Consider the following 18,860-nt stretch of genomic DNA (forward strand, 5'->3'; position numbering starts at 1 on the left):
GTGCTTGGAATGACCCTGAAATGATTTAACCTTTCAGGGACATTCACTAGAAGACATTTGAATGCTGCCATGGGATTTGGGTGATTTGTGAAACCCTGATTAATAGGACATTTTAACTGATACCCATCTCTAGGCAGCAGTGTTGAGTGCCTTGGAGGAGAAAAGGCATATGACAGAGGTGTGATCTGAATATGGGGCTTTGTTTCTGTTAGCTTTGCTCTTTTCTGTGCAGTACTGGGCAAATAATCATTTATTTGGTGACATTTTGGGGATCTGGAAATGAACAAAAAGGGGAGGGAAATGGTTAAGCTTTAAGAACATTTCTTCTCTCAGAAACCAACTTAACTCTAAGAGATGAAATCTCCTAATCCCAGAAGAGAACTTGTTTGTTTGCTTTTTCCTTTCTGAATATTCTGTTACCTGCTCCTCTATTAGAGGGGAGGATTGGATTTCAGCCTGTGTTAAAACATTTGGCATCCACAAGCTGAAATGCAGAGTGGTTGACTCCAAGTGGTAATTCTTTCAGTTTTTGTCACATAAATGCTGGTACCATTCCCAGCTTTTGCTGAGACTTGGGATATTGTATCCTGGGAGCCTCTGTGTTCTGCTGCATTTAAAAGCAAGGCAGACTCCTTTGAGATGGTGGGATGGAGCTTGCTCATGCATACATCTCTGAAGCACAGAGCAGGAGGACTTGGAGCCATTAATCTGAGCTAGAACAGGCTCCTTCCACAGCAGAATTCCACCCAGAAGTTCTGGTGGCTGTTCTTGCTTGGCTGGTGGTGTGTCTGAGCAGCCAGGTGAGACTGCAGTCCCTGACCTGGACCAGACCTCCATAATCACAGTGGGAGCCCACTGGAACCTACATTTTGTCTCTCTATTTTTCTCCTGATCCATCTCCTCCCCTCCATTCAGTCATCTCCAGCCTTCCCAAACCCTAGCAGCTGTGTCCTGGGTAGGGATGGGAGGATGCAGGGCTTCCCTTTGAATTCTCAGTGGGCTGGGGAGGGGCTGGACAGGACAGGGATATTCTGTTTTATCTTCCTGGGAACAGGGTGGGATGCAGGGGTGGCAGGAATGGCCTGGGGCACCCAGTCAGGTGAAACACAGAGGCACTTTCACTCCATCCCAGGAGTTCTGTGGTTCACATAAATGTTTTGCCATTGCCAGCTCATCACAGCACACTGCCAGAGACCTTGTAGAGTCTGCAAAGGAGAGACCTTTCTTCTAAGGTTCTTACATTTATAAAAGACTAAATGGTTTTTGATTTATTTTGATTTAAAGCTTCAATATTTAGAGTAGGGAAGCAGCTCCAGAAGCTGATGCTGGAACCTGATCTTCTCTTTGTGGTTGGGGGTTTTTTGTTTCTCTTATCAAGATTGAGTTGAATTTTATCCACTCAGAAAAATGCACTTCCAAAGTTTTTCTTTATGTCTCATAATGATTGGAGAGGGGGGTGAGGAGCTGTGGGTCCCTAGTAGCCACTGCTGGGAGAAGATAAATCTTGCTGCTGTTTGCAGCATGGGAATGGTGAGGGGCACCTGGGCCGGCTCCCTGGCCTGAGTTCCTTCCTGCACTGCTGCAGGGCTGGGTTGTGTTTCCCCTGCCTTAAACCAGGGATTTGTGGCAAATCTACAGCTGAGCTCTCGCTGAAGAACTCTCTGAGGCTTGTCAAAACTACCTTTTTTTGGTGTGGGGTTTTTTTCTGTTATTTTTCTGTGAGCAGGCTGTTCCCATTTCATCTTTGCTGTTGCTGCTGTTGATTCTGGTTCTTCCCTGGGCTTTTTGCTAATATGAAGATGTTAGTGTCGTGAGCAGTTAATTATCCATGCTGTCTGGGGTGCAGGAAGTGGAGGAGTGCTGGGGAATGGCTCAGTGCTGGTGGATTTCCTCAGTCAGCACATTCCCTTTCCTGCTCCCAGAACGTTTCTGCGCTCCACTTTGTATTTGCGAAGCTCCATCTGGAGCCCTGAGCAGCTGTCAGTGGAGCTCCTCATGCGAGAAGGAATTGAAGAAGTAGCAAGACCACAAGAGCAGCTTTTGGAAGGGCATGGTTGGCTGGGCCCAGATGCCTGGGCAGGGGGGAACCCACAGAGATCAGCCCAAACATCCATCAAAGGCAGCACTGGGGGCACAGACAGGGGGAGGGCAGCGAGGGACAAGTCTGCTGGCTCTTATGTGCAGCTCTTAGTTAAATGTAGGATTAAATCTGCTGCTGGTGGAATTGCTGTGGCTCTGGCAGATTTGGCCATTAGAAAACATGAAAGCTGCTGTAAACAGTAGGGAGTAAATACTGATCTTTACATTTGCTCTTTGCTCTTGGATTTCCTTGCATTAGTTTGTTTCTCACTCATCAATATTCCTGGCAGGAGATCCGAGGCTGCTTGTCTGTGCTAGGTGCCTGCAGAGATCCAGGTGGAAGGCAGAGTGCTCTCTCTCCTGATGGAAGGAGAAAGGGAATCACACCTGTGCACTGGTTCTCCTTTTGACAGCAGGATCTAAAATCTGCTCTAGACCTGAGGTCCCAATTGGCCTGGTTTAGGGCTGGGCTGCATGTGAAAAGTTACTGTACAGAAGCAGAGCTGGAAGATTGTTTGAAGGACTCTTGCTTGCCAGGCTTGAATAGTCAACGTTGAGCTTGCAGCATACCAAGGGTTGGAAAGAGAAGTGTTTATTCTTCATTTGCAGATGCAACTTTTTGTGCAGATTGCTGAGAGAGTGACAAGCTCTGAGTGTGAGCCACAGAGGCACTCTGTGTACCAGTGGCTAAATCAGCAAACTGATTTCAAACACACACAAAAACCATAACTGGAAATAAATTACCTAGCCTGACATTTTTCATGGGGCTTATGTAGGCTAAAAGACTGCAACTCCTTGGGGAGGAGGGGCTCATGGAAAACTCGAGTGCTGTCTCCTGGTCTGTGTGCAGAACTCGGGGGTTTGAAGGAAGCAAAGTGGGTGAAAGTTTTTCTTGCTTCCCAAAAGCTTTCCCTTCCTTGCCAAAATGCAGAATGTTTGCTCAGGTGACAGGATCAGTTAAAGTATAATAAATAACCAGGGTTAATATTTTACTTGCATTATTTACGAAGATGTTGGCTACTGACCAAGGCAATGAAACATGTAATAAATGCAGCTGGAGAATTATACTCCAGTAAATTTCAGATGAGCTTTATTTAATGATACAGTGTAAAAAACCCCATTGCAATGAGAGAAGCCACTGTTTTGTAGCCACTGTAAATGTTTTAGTGCATTTTTAAGAAATAAGTATAGCACTTAGGCTCCCACAGCTAAAGCACACAATAAAACAAGGATGAAGACTCGGAATGTCTGCAGGACTCAGATGCACAAGACATGGAAGCACAGCTCCCAGCACTGCTATTTTTTGAAAAGCTTCAATGCTGATGGGTGGGATTTGAGGCACCAGAAACCACAGAGTTACTGGATTTTGTCTTGCACAAAAGAGCCACAAGAGCACACAAGGGCAGCACCTGGGGGTCACAGCTAATTCTGGCTGGCAGAGGCTGGGTTAAACCCCAGGCAGGGGCTCATTGCAGCCAGCTCCACCTGGAGCTCTGTCAGGGTGTTTCGCTGCCCCTTTAGGGTGGGTTTGGGGACAGGGACTTGCAGGAGGCCCCAGGCTGCCTTTGCAGCTCCAGGCAGGCTGTGGGGATGGGCTCCCCTCTGCCAGCAGCACCTGGGGGTCACTGAGTGCCTCGCAGCACTGCTGGGGTTGGTTTTGGGGTTTTGTTTTTGGTGAGCTCACAGAGGTGCTTTTAGAAGGATTCTTTGCATCCAGGCATTCAAAGCTTACCTCTGTTTCCGTTGTTCTTGAAACCTTGGCCTTGTTCTCTCAGTTGCCTGCCTGAAATCAAGGGTACTTGATCATAAGAGAAGAAAGTATCCACCTTGTTTGTATCTTTGTCCCTTGTGCTTGTAGAAGAGCTGACATAAAAGTACATCTGTAATTTAGTGTTGTCACATATCTTCTCTCCAGCCAGAAATGCATCTAAATAAAGCCTTAGTACTCTTCTGAGCTCCAAGCTCACCATTTCCCTGCAATTTAGTGGCTCTCTCAGCCCTGAGAGCTGTTTGCTTGTCTCCCTTTGCAGGCTGGCTGTAGGACCTGGCCTTTGGCTGCTGTGGGAGTCCCAGGGGCCATCCAGGCAGCCTCACATCCACCTGCAGCTGCTGCTCACCCTCAGACTGGCAGGGAACAGACCCTGTGGATGCACTGTGAGAGCAGTGGCTTTAGAAAACATGCACCGAACCTCCGGAAGTGTTTTCTGTAGGAAATCTCCACCTGGGAGCTAAAGTTCCCTTTCCTCGTGCCATGGCTGTGGGTAGGCTGTGCTGCTGGAATGACCTTTACTGCTCTGGATCCCAAAAGTTGGGATAGGAGCTGCAGGCCTGGCTGCTGGGGGAGGTTCTGCAGTGCCCCTGGAAGGGACAAGGGTGTATTTTCTAACTGGGAACAAAACCAGTTTGGGGGTGAACAAATTCCCTATAAGTCATGGTGTTTTTTTTGGGCTTTGTTTTTGTTTGTAATTCTTGGGTAAGAAAAACCCTCTTCTGAAAATTTGTATGACTAGGTGGTAATACCTTCCTCTCATCTGGGTATTTTAGGAGTGCTTTGTAGGAACATTGCTTTTGTTGGCTGTCCTTACAAGGACCCCATTGCTTGGATTTCAAGTTTCACATCCTGTTCTATCAAAGCAGGATGATTCAGACAAGTGCAGGGCACAAGCAGCACTCTTTCTGAAGTGGCTACTTCCATGCTGTGCAGTGATAAAAGTGTTCTAAAAGCAAAGTGGGACCCTCCAAGCCTCTGCAGGCCACTTGGATCTGAGATGATCTATCATCAGTGTTTGTCTCTGCTGCCCAAGATAAAAGTTTGGTAGAACAAATTGAAAAGTAAGTGAGCAATTTATTATCCAAAGCAATCCTTGTCTGTTGCCTTCCTTTGTAATTTGTAGTTGTCAGGGTCTTTTTCAGAGTAGCACAGCAGCCTTTTTGCAAGTGTCTAAATTACTTACACTGACATATTCTGGTTTTCATATCATATATTTTAAGTATGTGCCTATTCCTCCTTTAATTTCTGTGATCTTCTAATGGAATTCAAGAGTTTGGGAAAGTCTAGAGATAAAACTGTAGTTAAAAAGAAATGCATTTTGAAAGGCTGGAATGGTAGAATGGAACTTTTTAAATTACTGTAAATTGCTCGAGATTTCTAATTTGAAGAAGAAAATAGTTGTTTTTTTGGGTGGTTTTTTTTTGTTTTTTCTCTTATTTCCTGTGGTGTGCATTCAGAATTGTGTGGGACATGGGACTTTCACAAGCCTGGACTGTGTCTCCTGGCAGTGGCTGGTGAGAAGTGTGCAGGTTTGCTGATGCTGCTTGGGGCTGTCCCAGTGACAGGCATGCCCAGCTTGGGAAGCAGCTTTAGGTGAGCTCCTGCCTCCAGGGCACAGGGATTCTGCTCAGCTTGGATGCTCTTGCTGAACTTTTGTGTCTGCTCTCTTTGTGCTGGCATCCTCTTCAGGTGAGCAGAGGTGGCACAGAAATTTCTTTGAAGATCATTTATTATTTTAAGACCTGTCCTTGTCTGGATCTGCAGAGCTGCTGCAGTAATATAATTACATTTTTGACTCCTGTTTGGTTTTTTCCTTTGTTTTCAGTTGCTGTCCTCAAAAGTTAACCACTGGGAAGCAAAGTACATATGCCAAAAAATCAGAAACTGAAAGTACAGAAAATATTATGGAATAGAATCATGGAATTACAGAATCATTTCGATTGGAAAAAACTGCCAAGATCATGGAGTCAAAGCCAGCACTGACAAATCCAACGCTAAACTATGTCACTTAGTGCCACATCTACATGTCTCTTTAAATTCCTTGGGGATGGTGACTCAGCCATTTCCCTGGGCAGCCTGTTCCAGCATTTGCCAACCTTTTTAGTGAAGAAATTTTTCCTGATACCCAACCTAGACCTCCCCTGGCACAGCTTGAGGCCATTTTCTTTTGTCTATTGCTTCTTCCCTGGGAGAAGAGGCTGATCCCCACCTGGCACCACCTCCTTTTGGGGAGTTTTGGAGAGTGAGGAGGTCTCCCCTGAGGCAGGACACCTTTCTGTGGCTCTGTGGGATGGGTGTATGGGGCTCTCAGCTTGGCTGATCTCTGGCCCCAGGGATCCCTCCCAGGGCTCTCTGCAGATCCAGAGCAGGTGGGAGCTGGGGCAGCTGTGCCACATGGGCTCACAGAGCTCTCACAGAGCTCTCACAGAGCTCAGCTGCTCCCACAGGATTCATGGGAATCCTGTGCTGCAGCTCTTTGCAGGCTGAGCACACAGGCAGGGCTTTTATCAGCTGTGCGCCTTGTGTTGATATTTGAGGGGGCATTCTGGTAAAGACCCTGAAAAATATTAATGTTGTTGTCTTTCCTTAATCCTGGATCCTTTACCTTAAGCTAAATTAACTTTTCTGACTCCAGTTTAGAGACTTGAGTTTAGAGCCACTGGTTTATCTTAAAGAAAAACCAAAGTGAAAAGCTCCCAGAACAAGCCAAGCAAACCCCGAGAAAAATCTGTTACCCATCCTGACGAGATCAGGTCACTCCTTGTTATGAAATTATCTGAGTCAAATGATTTAATTAGCATCTAGCTTCCCATTGCTGGGCTTCCTTACCACCTTGCCTTTGGAGAGAACAGTGTGGATCTGAAGGCTTTGGAAGTGCTCTGCAGTATGTGATGTTTAATTGAAGCAGGGAGCAGCAGTGCCAGCTCCTCAGATGCAGCTAAGGGTGTTCTGAGTATTAAAATTGTATTTTTAGTTATCAGATCTGTTCCTAGGTAAGATAGGTAACCAGCTTCTCCCTGGTATTCCCATGTTTGGAATGACAATAGGTGCACCAGGAGCCAGCATTCTGATGGTGAATGTCTTGCTTCAAAATGCATAAGATTGGAGATGCATACATTCCAGATTCCTCCTAATTGCAGGAAATTGCAGATCCCAGCAAAATTTGGAATGCAGCTGCTTGTATAATTACATCTTCTGTCAGTTGCTATAGCTCAGCTTTACAGCCCTTCTAAAATATCTTCATAGTTTATGGGACAAATAATGCCCCTGTTAATGTTACTTTGGGATCACCCCTTTCATTTATTCACCACCAGTTCCAAAGGACTGAGATTTTTCCTCATGCTGAACTAAGAACAATGTTAAAAATTAGTGATTATATTAAGGTGGGGTTTTGCTTTAGCTGCTGTAATTATTAGCCAAAAGACATAATTTCAGTTTCTTCCTGTTGCTGGGGTTGGATTTAGAACGAAGTACCAATTCCTGCACCTCAGGTCAGTTTGATTTTGGTTACATGCAAACCTTTCCATTTTATGGCCTTTGGAAATAGAGGGTAATGGGTCATGGAAAAGTTGTTAGGTTATTGGCAGCTAAGTGTTCTATCTGCCACTGGTCACTGAAGGACAGATAAGATAGAGATCACAATTCAGAGTTTAATGAAATGTGAACACCACCAGCACAGCTGGGAAATGGCTGAAAGGTTGGAAAGGATTAATGGAAGGTCAGTAAATGAATGAATTTGGTCTGGCTTCTTTAGAAGTGAGAAAAGTGTAATTCAACCAAGGCAAAGTTCATAGCTGGACCGCGTTCTGCAAATTCCTGGGCAGAAGTGGAATTTTGAGGGGGTTAGACTTTGGATGGAGCATGGTATGAGCAGAGCCAGTGGCTGAGGTGGAGCTTGCTGGAAAGGGGTGTGTTTTGAACCATAACTGCATTTCACTGCTGGGGTAGTGCAGGGATAGGGCAGTATTTTAATCTGCTGGAGTCTGTGTTTAGAAACCCAAAGCTATACGTTTCTAGTTTACCAAAATGTAGCAGAACATTGCAGAAATTACCAGGTGAGAGACTGGAGCCTGTGCTTGGTGATAGATTAGACTATTCAAACACTTTATTATGACTTTAATCCTCTAGTGCATGAAAACTGGCATTAAATGGGCTATTTAAAGTCTCTTTGTGTACAATCAATGCTCTCACGAGAAGAAAGAAACCTCATTTAGGCAGGACAGTGTGGGAAGTCTTCAGCTATTAAAATAGAAAGCGATGGTTTCTAGCTTTTTAAACTGGTTAGTCTTGAATGTGTAGAAATTGCAGCTGAAAATTAAAACCCTTGAAAGCTGACAGCAGAGAAGCTTGATTCAATGAGACAAGGTTTATAGAGCTGCAGTACTAACTCTGTAACTTCCTTACAGGCTTGGAATTACATTTGGGCAAGTTCCTATAAGACATGAATTTGAAATTAGGGGAAGGTGTTTTTTTATAGTAGAACACCTGCTTACTCAGTGTTGTAGTGTTTCCAGAACAGCTGATTTCAGATATTGCTTTTGCTTTCACTTGTGGGCTTTTGTATCCAAGCAGCAAATGCCTTTAGATTATTTTCTGAAAGTTGGGGGTCTGATTTTCCTTCTTAGCAAAAGTCTGAACTTCATGGGCTCTGCAGGGTCCTGTCCCCCCTGCTCTATTACTTTTCCCAGCAGTAGGAGCTGCAGGATTTGGTTTTCCATCAATTATGCATTCACAGCATCCCTTGGAATGGTGCCTTTCTCTGCTCCTCTGAGCCTGAATGGGTCACTGTCTGCAGCTAAGGAAGGAAAGCATTTGTCATACCCTCAACCATCATTGTTAAAAAAAAACCCAAACATTTTTGTTAAAAGAAACTGGTGCCCCCACCAAATTATTTTTTAGTGGTAAAAAAGGCTAAAGCCCTCACTCTATTTATTTATGAGAAAAGCTTTGTTTTTTGGCTTTGGGGTCACACAGGCTTCCTGGGTTATTGATTTTTGTTCTGTACATAGAGAAGCAGTGCTGACATGTTCAGTTCCTGCTATCTCTCATGACATTTGAGACAAACTGTGCTTGGGCATCCCCTTTGGGTGCTGCCTTCATGGCCACTCTGTGTGCAGCAAGGTACAGAATGCATGTGGGACAGTGAGGAAATCCTTGTACAGGAGCACAAAGGGCTTGTGGGTGGGAGTTGTGGGATCCCTCTGGCTCTTTTGGTTACATTCTGCTTTCTGTTCATTCTTTCTCCTGTCCTGAGAGGGGACTCTGCTCTTCCCCCTACTGTGTTATTGTTACTTCTGCTTATTATTTCCTTTTGCTCATTTCTTTTGTACTTGGCGCTGTTTTTTAAGTGCTTACAAGGAGGACTTTCTTAAAAGTAGTTTGCAAATCCTTGTTTATCCCTTTTTCTGTATCCTGTTTTCTGTATCCCAGATAGACTGTCAGCTGGGATTGCAGCTCTGCAAGGCATTTCTTGGGTGGTGGTAGGGAAAAAACCACTAAACTGTAGGGCAGCACAAGGTATAAATAATGATCCTTTCTAAAGTGTTTGTACTGATTAAAGACAAGTGCCTGTAAGGCTCAGCCCCTGGGCTGATTTGGATTCCACTCTGGAAAGGGAGAGCTCCTGAAGTAGTGTTAATTTGCCATTCCTGGTTTCCACTGCCCAGCTGTCAGGATTTCTGCTCCATCCCAGTGATATCTCCATGCTTATCCTGCTTTCATTCCTCACTTGCAGATCTTTATCTAAAATTGATTCTTGTCTGTTGAATGAGAATCTGCTCAGTTTGCAGGGAGGCTGAGAGCCCTGGGCAGCTCTCCAGGCTGGTGAAGCCATTGCTGGAGATGTTGTGATGTGCTGGGGAGTGTCTGACCCTTCATTGATCTTGTATTGCCCAGCATGGAATATTTCACTCCATCCTTTTCAGCTGCCCAGGCACAGGGACCTTCTTAGGCATGATGGGTTTAAAATAAACTTTGGAAATGAGCAGCCTTCAGGAATGCAAAATTCTGCAAGTCAGATGCTGTTTGGTGTTTTCAGAGCTTATGAAATATGTTGGGTTATTATGCCCTGATGGCAAAGGAGCACGACTTGGTGGCTTGGATATTGTGTCTGTTTATATTTCCTAATTTCCTTTCACTCCTCAACCCCCAAAGACAAGATCTGAGATTTTTCTGTTTGTTCCTTGTGTCTGGGAGCACAAAGGAGGCTCATTGTGTTTTCTGGCAAAGGCAGTCTTCACAGTCTGTAGTATCTGTGCAGCTTGGCAAGGATAATTTGTATTTCATCCTCTATGCATGTGGGGTCTTCTCCCTGTTCATAAGGGAAATGTGAGAGGAGGAGTGGACAGATAGGACAGGAGACAGAAAATGTGCCATTCCTAGGCTTGTGCAGTGTGTTTTTTCTGAACAATACTGTTCTAGATGTTTCTGCAAAACTCCTAGAATATTGTGAAGGGATTGTGATTTAAAAGTAATGACATGATTCTGGTCTTTATCATCCCCTTCAAAAGAAATTCCAGCCATTTGTTTGCTATTCCTTCTTCGAAGCTGGCAGCAATACAATCAAAAAATGGAAATGCTCCTATAATTCTCCCTCCTCCTCCTGGAAATGGATGTTTGCACCTTTCCTTGCTGCTGCTTTTTAAACCTGCATCTCTGTCTAGTGGCTTCCTTTAAGGATGCAACTGTGAGGCTTTCAGGTTGCCATGTGAGGTTTCAACAAGCTGAAATGTTGACTTCCAGCATTTGGGAGATTGTCACTTCAGCTAGGCCATTACTGGGAATGATTTAAGGAACATGATGTGGTTATCCAGATCTCTCAGCATCTCTTTGGGATGTCTTGCGTGTTGGTTGCGTTCTCTCTGAATAAATTCACATTCAGCTTGCTTTTCAGCAGAACAACAAATAATTTGTGTGTAATTTTTACCGCATTTTTTTATCAGTGAGTTATTAAAAATGGGAGAGAGATCAGCCTCATTCCAGACCCTGTGGAATGAAACACAGAGCTCTGGGAAGCTCTGTACCAGAAAGATGCAGGTAAATGGGAGGGAGCTGAGGGCTGGAAGGTTTCCTTTTGGGAGGGATCAGGTGAGCTGAGTGTGGGGGGCATCCAAGCAGGAGATGGAAGCAGAGCTTCACTAGCAGGAGGGCTGGGGCTGTCCACAGGGCACATTGTGACATGGCCAGGAGAGGTGAATGTGGGTAACACTGTTGTGGCCTGAAAGCTGTGGAACATGCAAAGAAACTGGGAGGCAGCTCACTCAAAATATGCAATGTTACCTTTGCCATGACTTGCCCGCTGAAGTCATTGTTACAAGATTCATTCAAAGCCAGAGGATTCCCAGGGCTGAAAACAGGTGAGACAGTACTGGCTGTTCTTTTAATTCAGCCAGCTGCCTTTGGGTAGGAGACATTTCAGAGCAGGCTGTGCTGAGGAGGTGCTGGAGGAGTTAATCATGTGTGTGGGTGTTTGCAGGCTCAAAGCCTCTCCTGTGCATTGGTGCAGGAGTTAATCCAGCACGGTGGATTGGCCAAGCTGCCTGCTCAGCCAGGTGTCTGGATATGCCTCCCCTTTGGCTGTTCCCCTTTCCAGCTCTGTACTGGCCCATCCTTTTCTGCTTTGGCCATTTTGCTCAGTCAGGTCAGCCTGGGTGCTTTGTGAAGGCAGCATCGCAGTGGTGTCCCAGGGAGGTGCTCAGTCCTTCCCACACCTGCTGCATGTCCTGCCCTTGGTGCCACCGTGCCACCAGCTGTGTGCCCACCTCCAGCCCACATTGCAGAGGTTTGTTTGATTACAGGGCTGATTCCTGTGCACATTCCTGCTTGTGGGCATGCCAGCAGGAGCTGTGCCAGTGCACACTGCAGCCCTTAGCAGCCTGGCAGCTCTGAGGAGCACAGCCCAGGCTGGCTGTCACTGTGGTCCCTGCTCAGTCTGCTCCCAGATGCTGCACTGCAACTCCACCAGTTTGTTTAGAACATCTAAGTTATTGCAGTTTTCCTGTTAGTTTTTAGTTCCTAATACCTTTTGAAGGCTGAAGTTATCTAAAGGAGAGCATCTGGGACACTGAGGGCAGTTTGGCCACTGTCCTGTGCCAAAGAGCAGCCATGAAATGAAGAGCTGGGGAGGGAGAGGCCAAGGCACTGCAGAGCAGGATGTGTGTCAGGGTGGAGATGCTGATTCTCCATCAGCTGATTCCCTCTGTGTTTGCAGTGGAATTTCTCCAAGTGCACCGGGTCCCTTTGGGATGAGGATGGCTCTGTACAAGTGAGAAGATGATTATCATGTTGTTGTATTTATTTGGAGAGGATGTGCAGCCGTTTTCAGACAGCTCCACGCACCTAATTGGGAATTCAAATTCCAGCTGGTAGATTGAGGCTGAAAGGCAGAGCTGTGGGATGGAAACCGGCAGGCACAAAATGCTGAGGCTCCTAATCTTTTACAGTATGTTTGTTTAATACAAAGTGGTCTATTGAGATTGTTTTGCAGAGTAGAATGATCATTGTGTACTGACTAATGGGAGACAGCAAGCTGTTAAAGAGCATCAATTAACCATACAGGAGGAGATTATTGAGTATTTTCACAAGCATTCAGGGTGTGAAGAGTAAAGGATATTGCTTGAAGGTAACCCTCGGAGGTTTTTAGCAGTTGAAGTCTATAAACTGCAGCAAGAATATCTGTGTTTGCAGAGTATCTATGTATCTATGTTTGCAGAGCCTTCCAAGAACAGAACTGGAGTTGGCTTTGCAGTTCCAGATTGTGCTGATAGGAAGTAAATAGTGCTTTGCTGAACTTATGTTATTTAATATTGATAATTTAAAAAAATTCCCCTCTTAAATTTATATAATTTATCTCAGGAAACACTGGTCCCCTTTGTAGAAGCTAGCATGTGCAACATCCTTCTGATGCTTGGGTGCAAGTGCTGTTACACTTCTGTTCCCTGGCTCTAGGGCTGCTGTCCTTGTCCTTAGAACTGCTCCTGCTTGCCCGAGTAATTCCCATCCCTGCTGCTGCTGTGGGTCAGAGCTGGATGCACTCAATGCTCAGAGGAGCATGCTGCTCCTCCATCATGTGCCTTGCTTAATGGATAATAAAATTCTCCAGTTTTGACTGGTGGAGAGTATGAAAACCTATGTTTCATTAAGAATGCTTTTATACAGCCTTACTGTGCGTCTGCTGGAGTTTAATGTGAAAAATAAATAACATCTTGTGGGCTCTGTTTGCTGAGTGATGTTGTTGTTTGTAACTGATGGGAAATTTTTTCCCATCCTGGATTCCAGTGTTAAATCCACTTTGTGCAAACATCATTTTCCATTTATTCGTTGGCTGTGGGGAGACCAGATAACACTGAATTTATTTTTTTAGTGTTGTTCCTTCTGAAGTGGTGTTAGAGGATTGCACCTCAGTTATTCTTACAGGCAACAGCGAGAGATGTCCCTGGGATTCCTTGGGGATTATGATAAAGAGGGACCCCTGGTTACTTGGACAAGGACAAAGATAGACTTCTCTCAGCTTCAATTCTCTGTTCAAATGCCTTAATCAACAGAGGTCTCCTTTAACAGATGGTTCTGCATCGATAAAGCCTTTAATGTCTTAGTAAAAATTCAGAGAAATTTACTCCTTTTCTGATTTGATTGATTTTCTTAATCTTCTTTAAGCCGGGGCTGAGGGGTGAGAATAACTCATCAGAAGACTATGGAGAGGATTAATTACTTGGCTGCAAAACTCCTGAAGATATTCTGCAGGAAGATGTGGGATGAAGTTGGTGTCTGGAGGAATTTAGCTGTGACTGCAGCTGTCACACCTGCAGGGTTTCACTGTCAGACAGTGCACACTGATCCCCTGCATGCCATCCCCTTCTCAGCTTGTTTCAGTAATAAAACCTTCCCCCTGATCTGGGGGATAAAATTCCTTTTCTCCTCTGACCCTGAGCAGCTGCAGCTCCTCAGGGGAAATGCTGCAGGTGCTTCACTACCTCAGGATCCTTGTCCTTGCAGCTGGGGCTGCTTTGAGCTCTGCCTGATCTCTGGTGCTTCAGAGAGCTGCCAAAACCTCCCTGACTTTACAGGGAACTTGTCAGAGCCGTGATGTCTGAGGCACAGATATCTTAATGCAGATCTGCAGATTTCAAACCCCAAGGAGTTGTTCAGCTTCACCCACAGGCTGGAAGGGGAGGGGTTGCAGAGCAATTTCAGGGCTGGAAGGGGTATCATTAGCACTGAGCTTGACCTGAGCTGAGCTTTGGCCAAAGGCTTTGTCCCTGGAGCTGCACTGAAGCATTTCATGGTTCATTATCCTCACAGTAGGAAACAGTGTCTTACTCTGAAGCTGAATATCTTAACTTGAATTTTGATCTTCTTATGGCTTTGTCAGCAAAGTCTGATCTTTACCACTTTTTTCCCCCCACTTCCTTTTAGGAAGTAAAACAAACTGTGTGTCTGTCTCCATGAATGGAATATTTTGACATCTTTGAGTTTCATATTCTGAGGTTTGTTTTCTGGGCTCTGGGTCACTAGATGCCCTGCCTGTGACTTATGCTCTCTGTTTCCCTGTGGTTTTTGAGGCACAAACTCCAGAACTGTGCACAAGTCTCAGGAGAGCTCTGGGATTTGTGCAGGTTGCAGAGGCAGCATCGCTTTGGGGAAACTTTGCTGCTTTTTGACTGAGTTGATTTGGCAGCTTTGTGCCATAGCAGAAACAGAAAATCCCATTGGGCCAAGAGCCATTTCCCTGAAGGCCTTAGCAGGGTGCCTCTTTTACAGATGTTTCCCCACTGACAAGTGCATTTTGAGATGAGTCACTGAATTCATATTTAATCCACGAGTAAAATTGGCAAGGCAATTACCATCTTGCAAGTTCTTCAAATCAAATTGTTGGAGAACATTAAATCAAATGTTTTGGAAAAATCCCAGTATATACAATTGCTTTTATAATCCAGACTGTGATGCTGTCACAAGAGAAGCTTTTATTTTACTGGGACTTGTCTTCAGTGAAAGTGTGCTGCCTGGTACTCATTTTGGTCTTGGCCTCTGCTTGACTCTGCTCCATTATTTTCCTTTTCCTAATTGTTATCCCATAATGAGAACTGAGGATTAAGGAATTGCTTGCTTACAGTTGTCACCCCTACTTTTCAGCATTGCCAAGTGCAAGGAAACATTTGCAAGCCAAAATAATGCTGCTGTTCAGCACAGTTGATCTGTCATGAGAACCTGGTGGCTCAGGGGACAGCAGGGATGCAGGTGGCTCTGCTGGCTCTCCCTTTTTGCTCTGGAGCCACCCCAGCCAGTGCCCAGAGAGAGGGAAGCATGCACACACCTTGTGTGTAATTCATCACTGGAGGGGCTGCTGGGCTGGGAACGTGCAAGAAGTGACTGCAGGCAGCTCTGGGTCCTGAGGCTGCTGCCTGGCTGAAAGCACAGCTCAGCTTCATCCACTTTGCTCTGCCACACTCACAGCTGGCTCCTCTTTTTGGTACATCCCAGTCCAAACGTGATGTTTGGTGTTGTTTGCTGGGGGAGGATTTCTTTCACACAAATGTACCCCACTCTTCCCTTCCTGTTCTTTTTCTTCCCTCTACAGGTGGCAGCAAGAGAAGAGCTGCAGAAGGAGAGGTTCTCTGCCACTGCTAGAAAAGCACAGGAAAGCACTGAACTGAAACTGAGAGGTCTCCCATCCCTCTGTGCTCCTCAGAAAACCAGAATGCATGGTTTGTGCAGGCTGGTGCTGAGGAGCAAACAGCCTGCCAGCAAAGTGGCCTCTGGTCAGTGTGTGTCCAAGGAGGCTGCTGCAGCTCTCAGGGCTGCAGAGGTGATCAGAGAGCTGCAGCTGAGGGAGGCCAGCCTGCAGAGAGAGCTGCAGCAGCTGCAGCAGCAGTGCAGGACCAGGCTGGATGGCATTGCAGAGGGCTTGGAGGGAGTGATTTGTATCTCCCCCTGAAGAGAGGAACCTGGGCTGGGAGAGGCAAAGGAATAGAGTGGCTTGGACACATTGTGCAGCCTGGCACGGGGGAGTGTGAGCTGAGGGACCAAAAGGAATTTTTAATTCTGCAGCCTGGGAATCATAACTTGTTACTGCTTTGTGACTTGTGCTGGGGCCACAACCCCAGTGCTCTCTCTGCAGCCCCTTTATTGCTAACCCTGCCAATTAAATCCTGCATTAGGCCTTGGTGGGAGTGTGCATAAATCTCCCTTTTATCTTCTGGATTTCTGGTTCTTCTGCCAAGCCCTGGGCTCTTTACAGTGCTCAGCTGCGAGGCATGGTGTACACTGAGGCTGTGCATTGAAGTACTAATTGCATTCAATATTTCCCAGCAATTGGAAGAGTTCATTAGTCAGAAAAATCCAAGTATTGGAGAACATGAAAAATACCAAGGCTTAGAGATTGGAAATATTCAAGAGTGTGTTGTTTTAATTCAGCTGCCTGGAGTATTTGTGGCAGCTGTAATGTAGTCACAATAAAGAAAAACAAATGCCTAATAATAAATAAAGCACTGCACTGATTTCATTTACTGGTGTGATGCACTTGAAGTAATTGGGTTCTCAAAGAGAACAAACTAGAAACCATTCCATCAGCTCCTGAGTCACAGTGAGATGGATAACTTCTGGGCCTGCTATAGGAAGTTTCTGTGGTACAGAAATACAACCCTAACTTCCAAGCTTGAGGAGTCTCCAGGTTCTGTCTCTGAAGGCTTCTTCCCTTGGAACAGTGAAATGCTTTTCCTTTGGCCTTAATTTCCTACCCTTTTTGCTTTGCTTTCACCAAGGAATATTTTTATGTTCTAGTTGTACACTCTGAGGAATAAATAATATTTCAAGAAACCCGTCTGCTGTTCATTTGTGAATTGCTGTGGGCAGTGGGATTTGGTTTGTCTGGGGAAGCAGCCCGTGGGAGCAGGGTGTTTGTGTGTGCTGTGCAAGGCTGTCAGTCACAGCCAGGGTTCCTGCTGGCACTGGGAGTGACACAGTCCTGGAGCAGGAGCTCCCTGTGGGACTGGCAAGGTCCATGTCTGGGGCAGGTGGCCCCAGGCTGCTGCTCCTGGAAGAATCTCCATGGCTTTGAAAAGCCAATGCACACCACTCTGCTTTCCAAAGCATCTCTGTAGGTGCAGGGCACCTGTTCCAGGCTGGTACAACTCTGGGCAGGTGTTGGCTCCAGGACTGCTGACATTTAATGCATGAGAGGGCTCATTCAGACAGATTTCACAGAAAATTATTAATGAATGGGAGTGAAGCAGTATATCCCAGAACTAACAAGAGTGCCAGCACCAGTCTCTCTCTCTTTGACTATTTTATATCCTCCTTTAGCTTTTATACAAGGAAATTTTCATACTGCATCCCATTTAGGCTTAAAACGTTGCCCTCAAAAGATCTTTCCTTCTCCTGGGATACTCAGCAGAGAAGAGTGGGCAAATATTCTTGAGCGTGGCAAGAGCCCTCAGATTCAAGTGCAGCTCCAGCTCATGGCCTGCTGTGGCTTCTCAGGGCTGGCTCAGTGCTGAATACCAGGATCTATTACCCTGCTGTGCCCTGACAGGAGTCCCTTGGGGGTGGCATTTCCTGGGGTCAGCCTTTTGTCACCACACACTGAGTGCCCTGTGCCTCTGTCCAGCCAAGGGCCCCTTCAGCAGGGACTGCAGCCGGCAGCACCTTGCCCCTGCTTGACCCTGGAGAAGTAGTTTTATCCCAGGGTGAGAGAGGCAGTGCTCAGTGTGTGTGTGATGTGCACAAGTGCCCACAGCTGTAGGAGGACACAGTATGGGTAATGTAGAATGTAATCTTATCCCCCAATGAGTTGCAGCTGGACTCTATCGCTAAAGATTAGGAGCAGGCCTGATGATAACAGGCAGCACCTGTAAGAACAAGAGGATAAAATAAGAACAAGAGGCGTAAAAAAAGAATGGATTGGTGGGAACTGGAGTCAGATGGCTGCTGCAAGGACCAGGAACAGTCAGTGCTTAGAGGAACTGCCTGCAAGAAACTTTGAGGAAGTGAGGCTATGGAATCCTTGCAACTTAATGACAATAGAACTGTTGTAATATATAAGAATGTTGCACCAGAACATTAATAGAACTGTTTAATATATAAGACAACACACAGTGACTGGCACAGACCTGCATGGCACAAGCCACTGTGCTGGAGTGGCCCCATGGGAGCTGTCAGGAGAGCTGGAGCTGCCTGTCCTGGAGTGTCCATCAGGATTGCTGCACCTGAGGTAGCTCCGAGGTTCTCACCTTTCCCCTGGGCTGCTGTGCTGTGGGTCTTGTTAGGATCTGCTGACCCCCACTCTGTGTGCAATTTTTGGGGTCCCCTGTCGTTGGGAGGAATGATGAATCTGACTCTGTGTTCTCAGAAGGCTGTGCTATATTAAAGAATATAATGTACTAAACTATACTAAAGTATACAGAAAGGATACAGACAGAAGGCTAAAAAGATAATAATGAAAATTTGTGACTCTCTCCAGAGCCTCAACACAGCTGGGCTGTAATTGGCCAATGAGTGAAAACAATTCACATGAAACCAATGGAACAATCACCTCTTGGTAAACAATGTCCAGACCACATTCCAAACCAGCAAAACACAGGAGAAGCAAATTAGATAATTATTGTTTTCCTTTTTCTCTGAGGCTTCTCAGCTTCCCAGGAGCAAAGTCCTGGGCAAAGAGATTTTTCAGAAAATGTGACAGTGACAATTCTGCCCTGCCTTTTGGTTCAGGTACCAATTAGCTTGAACCAGAGCAGCTACTCTGCAGGCCCTGGTGAAGGTCAGCAGTGTGTTCTGAGCTGGCAGTGGTTTCAGATAAAATATTCAGATAAAATATCTCCTCCCTTTGCCTCTTTTTCATCACAGAGTGCACAAGATGCTCTGAGGGTTTGGTGCTCTCCCACACAGAGTTTTGGAGGATCATTTTTCTTTTTAAAAATCACAGCACCTCCCCAGGAGCTGAGCACAGAGGGGCTGAGCTCTGGTCATGCCCTGGTGACTGGTCACAGCTTTTGAGGCATATCCATGCATCTGG

General features: G+C 45.8%; 1 protein-coding gene across 3 annotated transcripts in view; it reads left to right on the forward strand.

The window, feature by feature from the left end:
- TEDC1 (tubulin epsilon and delta complex 1) overlaps window positions 1-16,663 on the forward strand; it is a 70,334-nt gene extending 53,671 nt beyond the window's left edge. For all 3 annotated transcript variants that reach the window (XM_074546508.1, XM_074546509.1, XM_005493598.3), the window contains one exon: window positions 15,426-16,663. In XM_074546508.1, coding sequence (XP_074402609.1) covers window positions 15,426-15,782 — 357 coding nt within the window. In that variant the 3' untranslated portion in view covers window positions 15,783-16,663. The remainder of the gene's footprint in view (window positions 1-15,425) is intronic.
- The last annotated feature ends 2,197 nt before the right edge of the window (window positions 16,664-18,860 follow it).

The sequence above is a fragment of the Zonotrichia albicollis genome, chromosome 8 (genome assembly GCF_047830755.1).
Source record: "Zonotrichia albicollis isolate bZonAlb1 chromosome 8, bZonAlb1.hap1, whole genome shotgun sequence".
NCBI classification, from domain to species: Eukaryota; Metazoa; Chordata; class Aves; order Passeriformes; family Passerellidae; genus Zonotrichia; species Zonotrichia albicollis.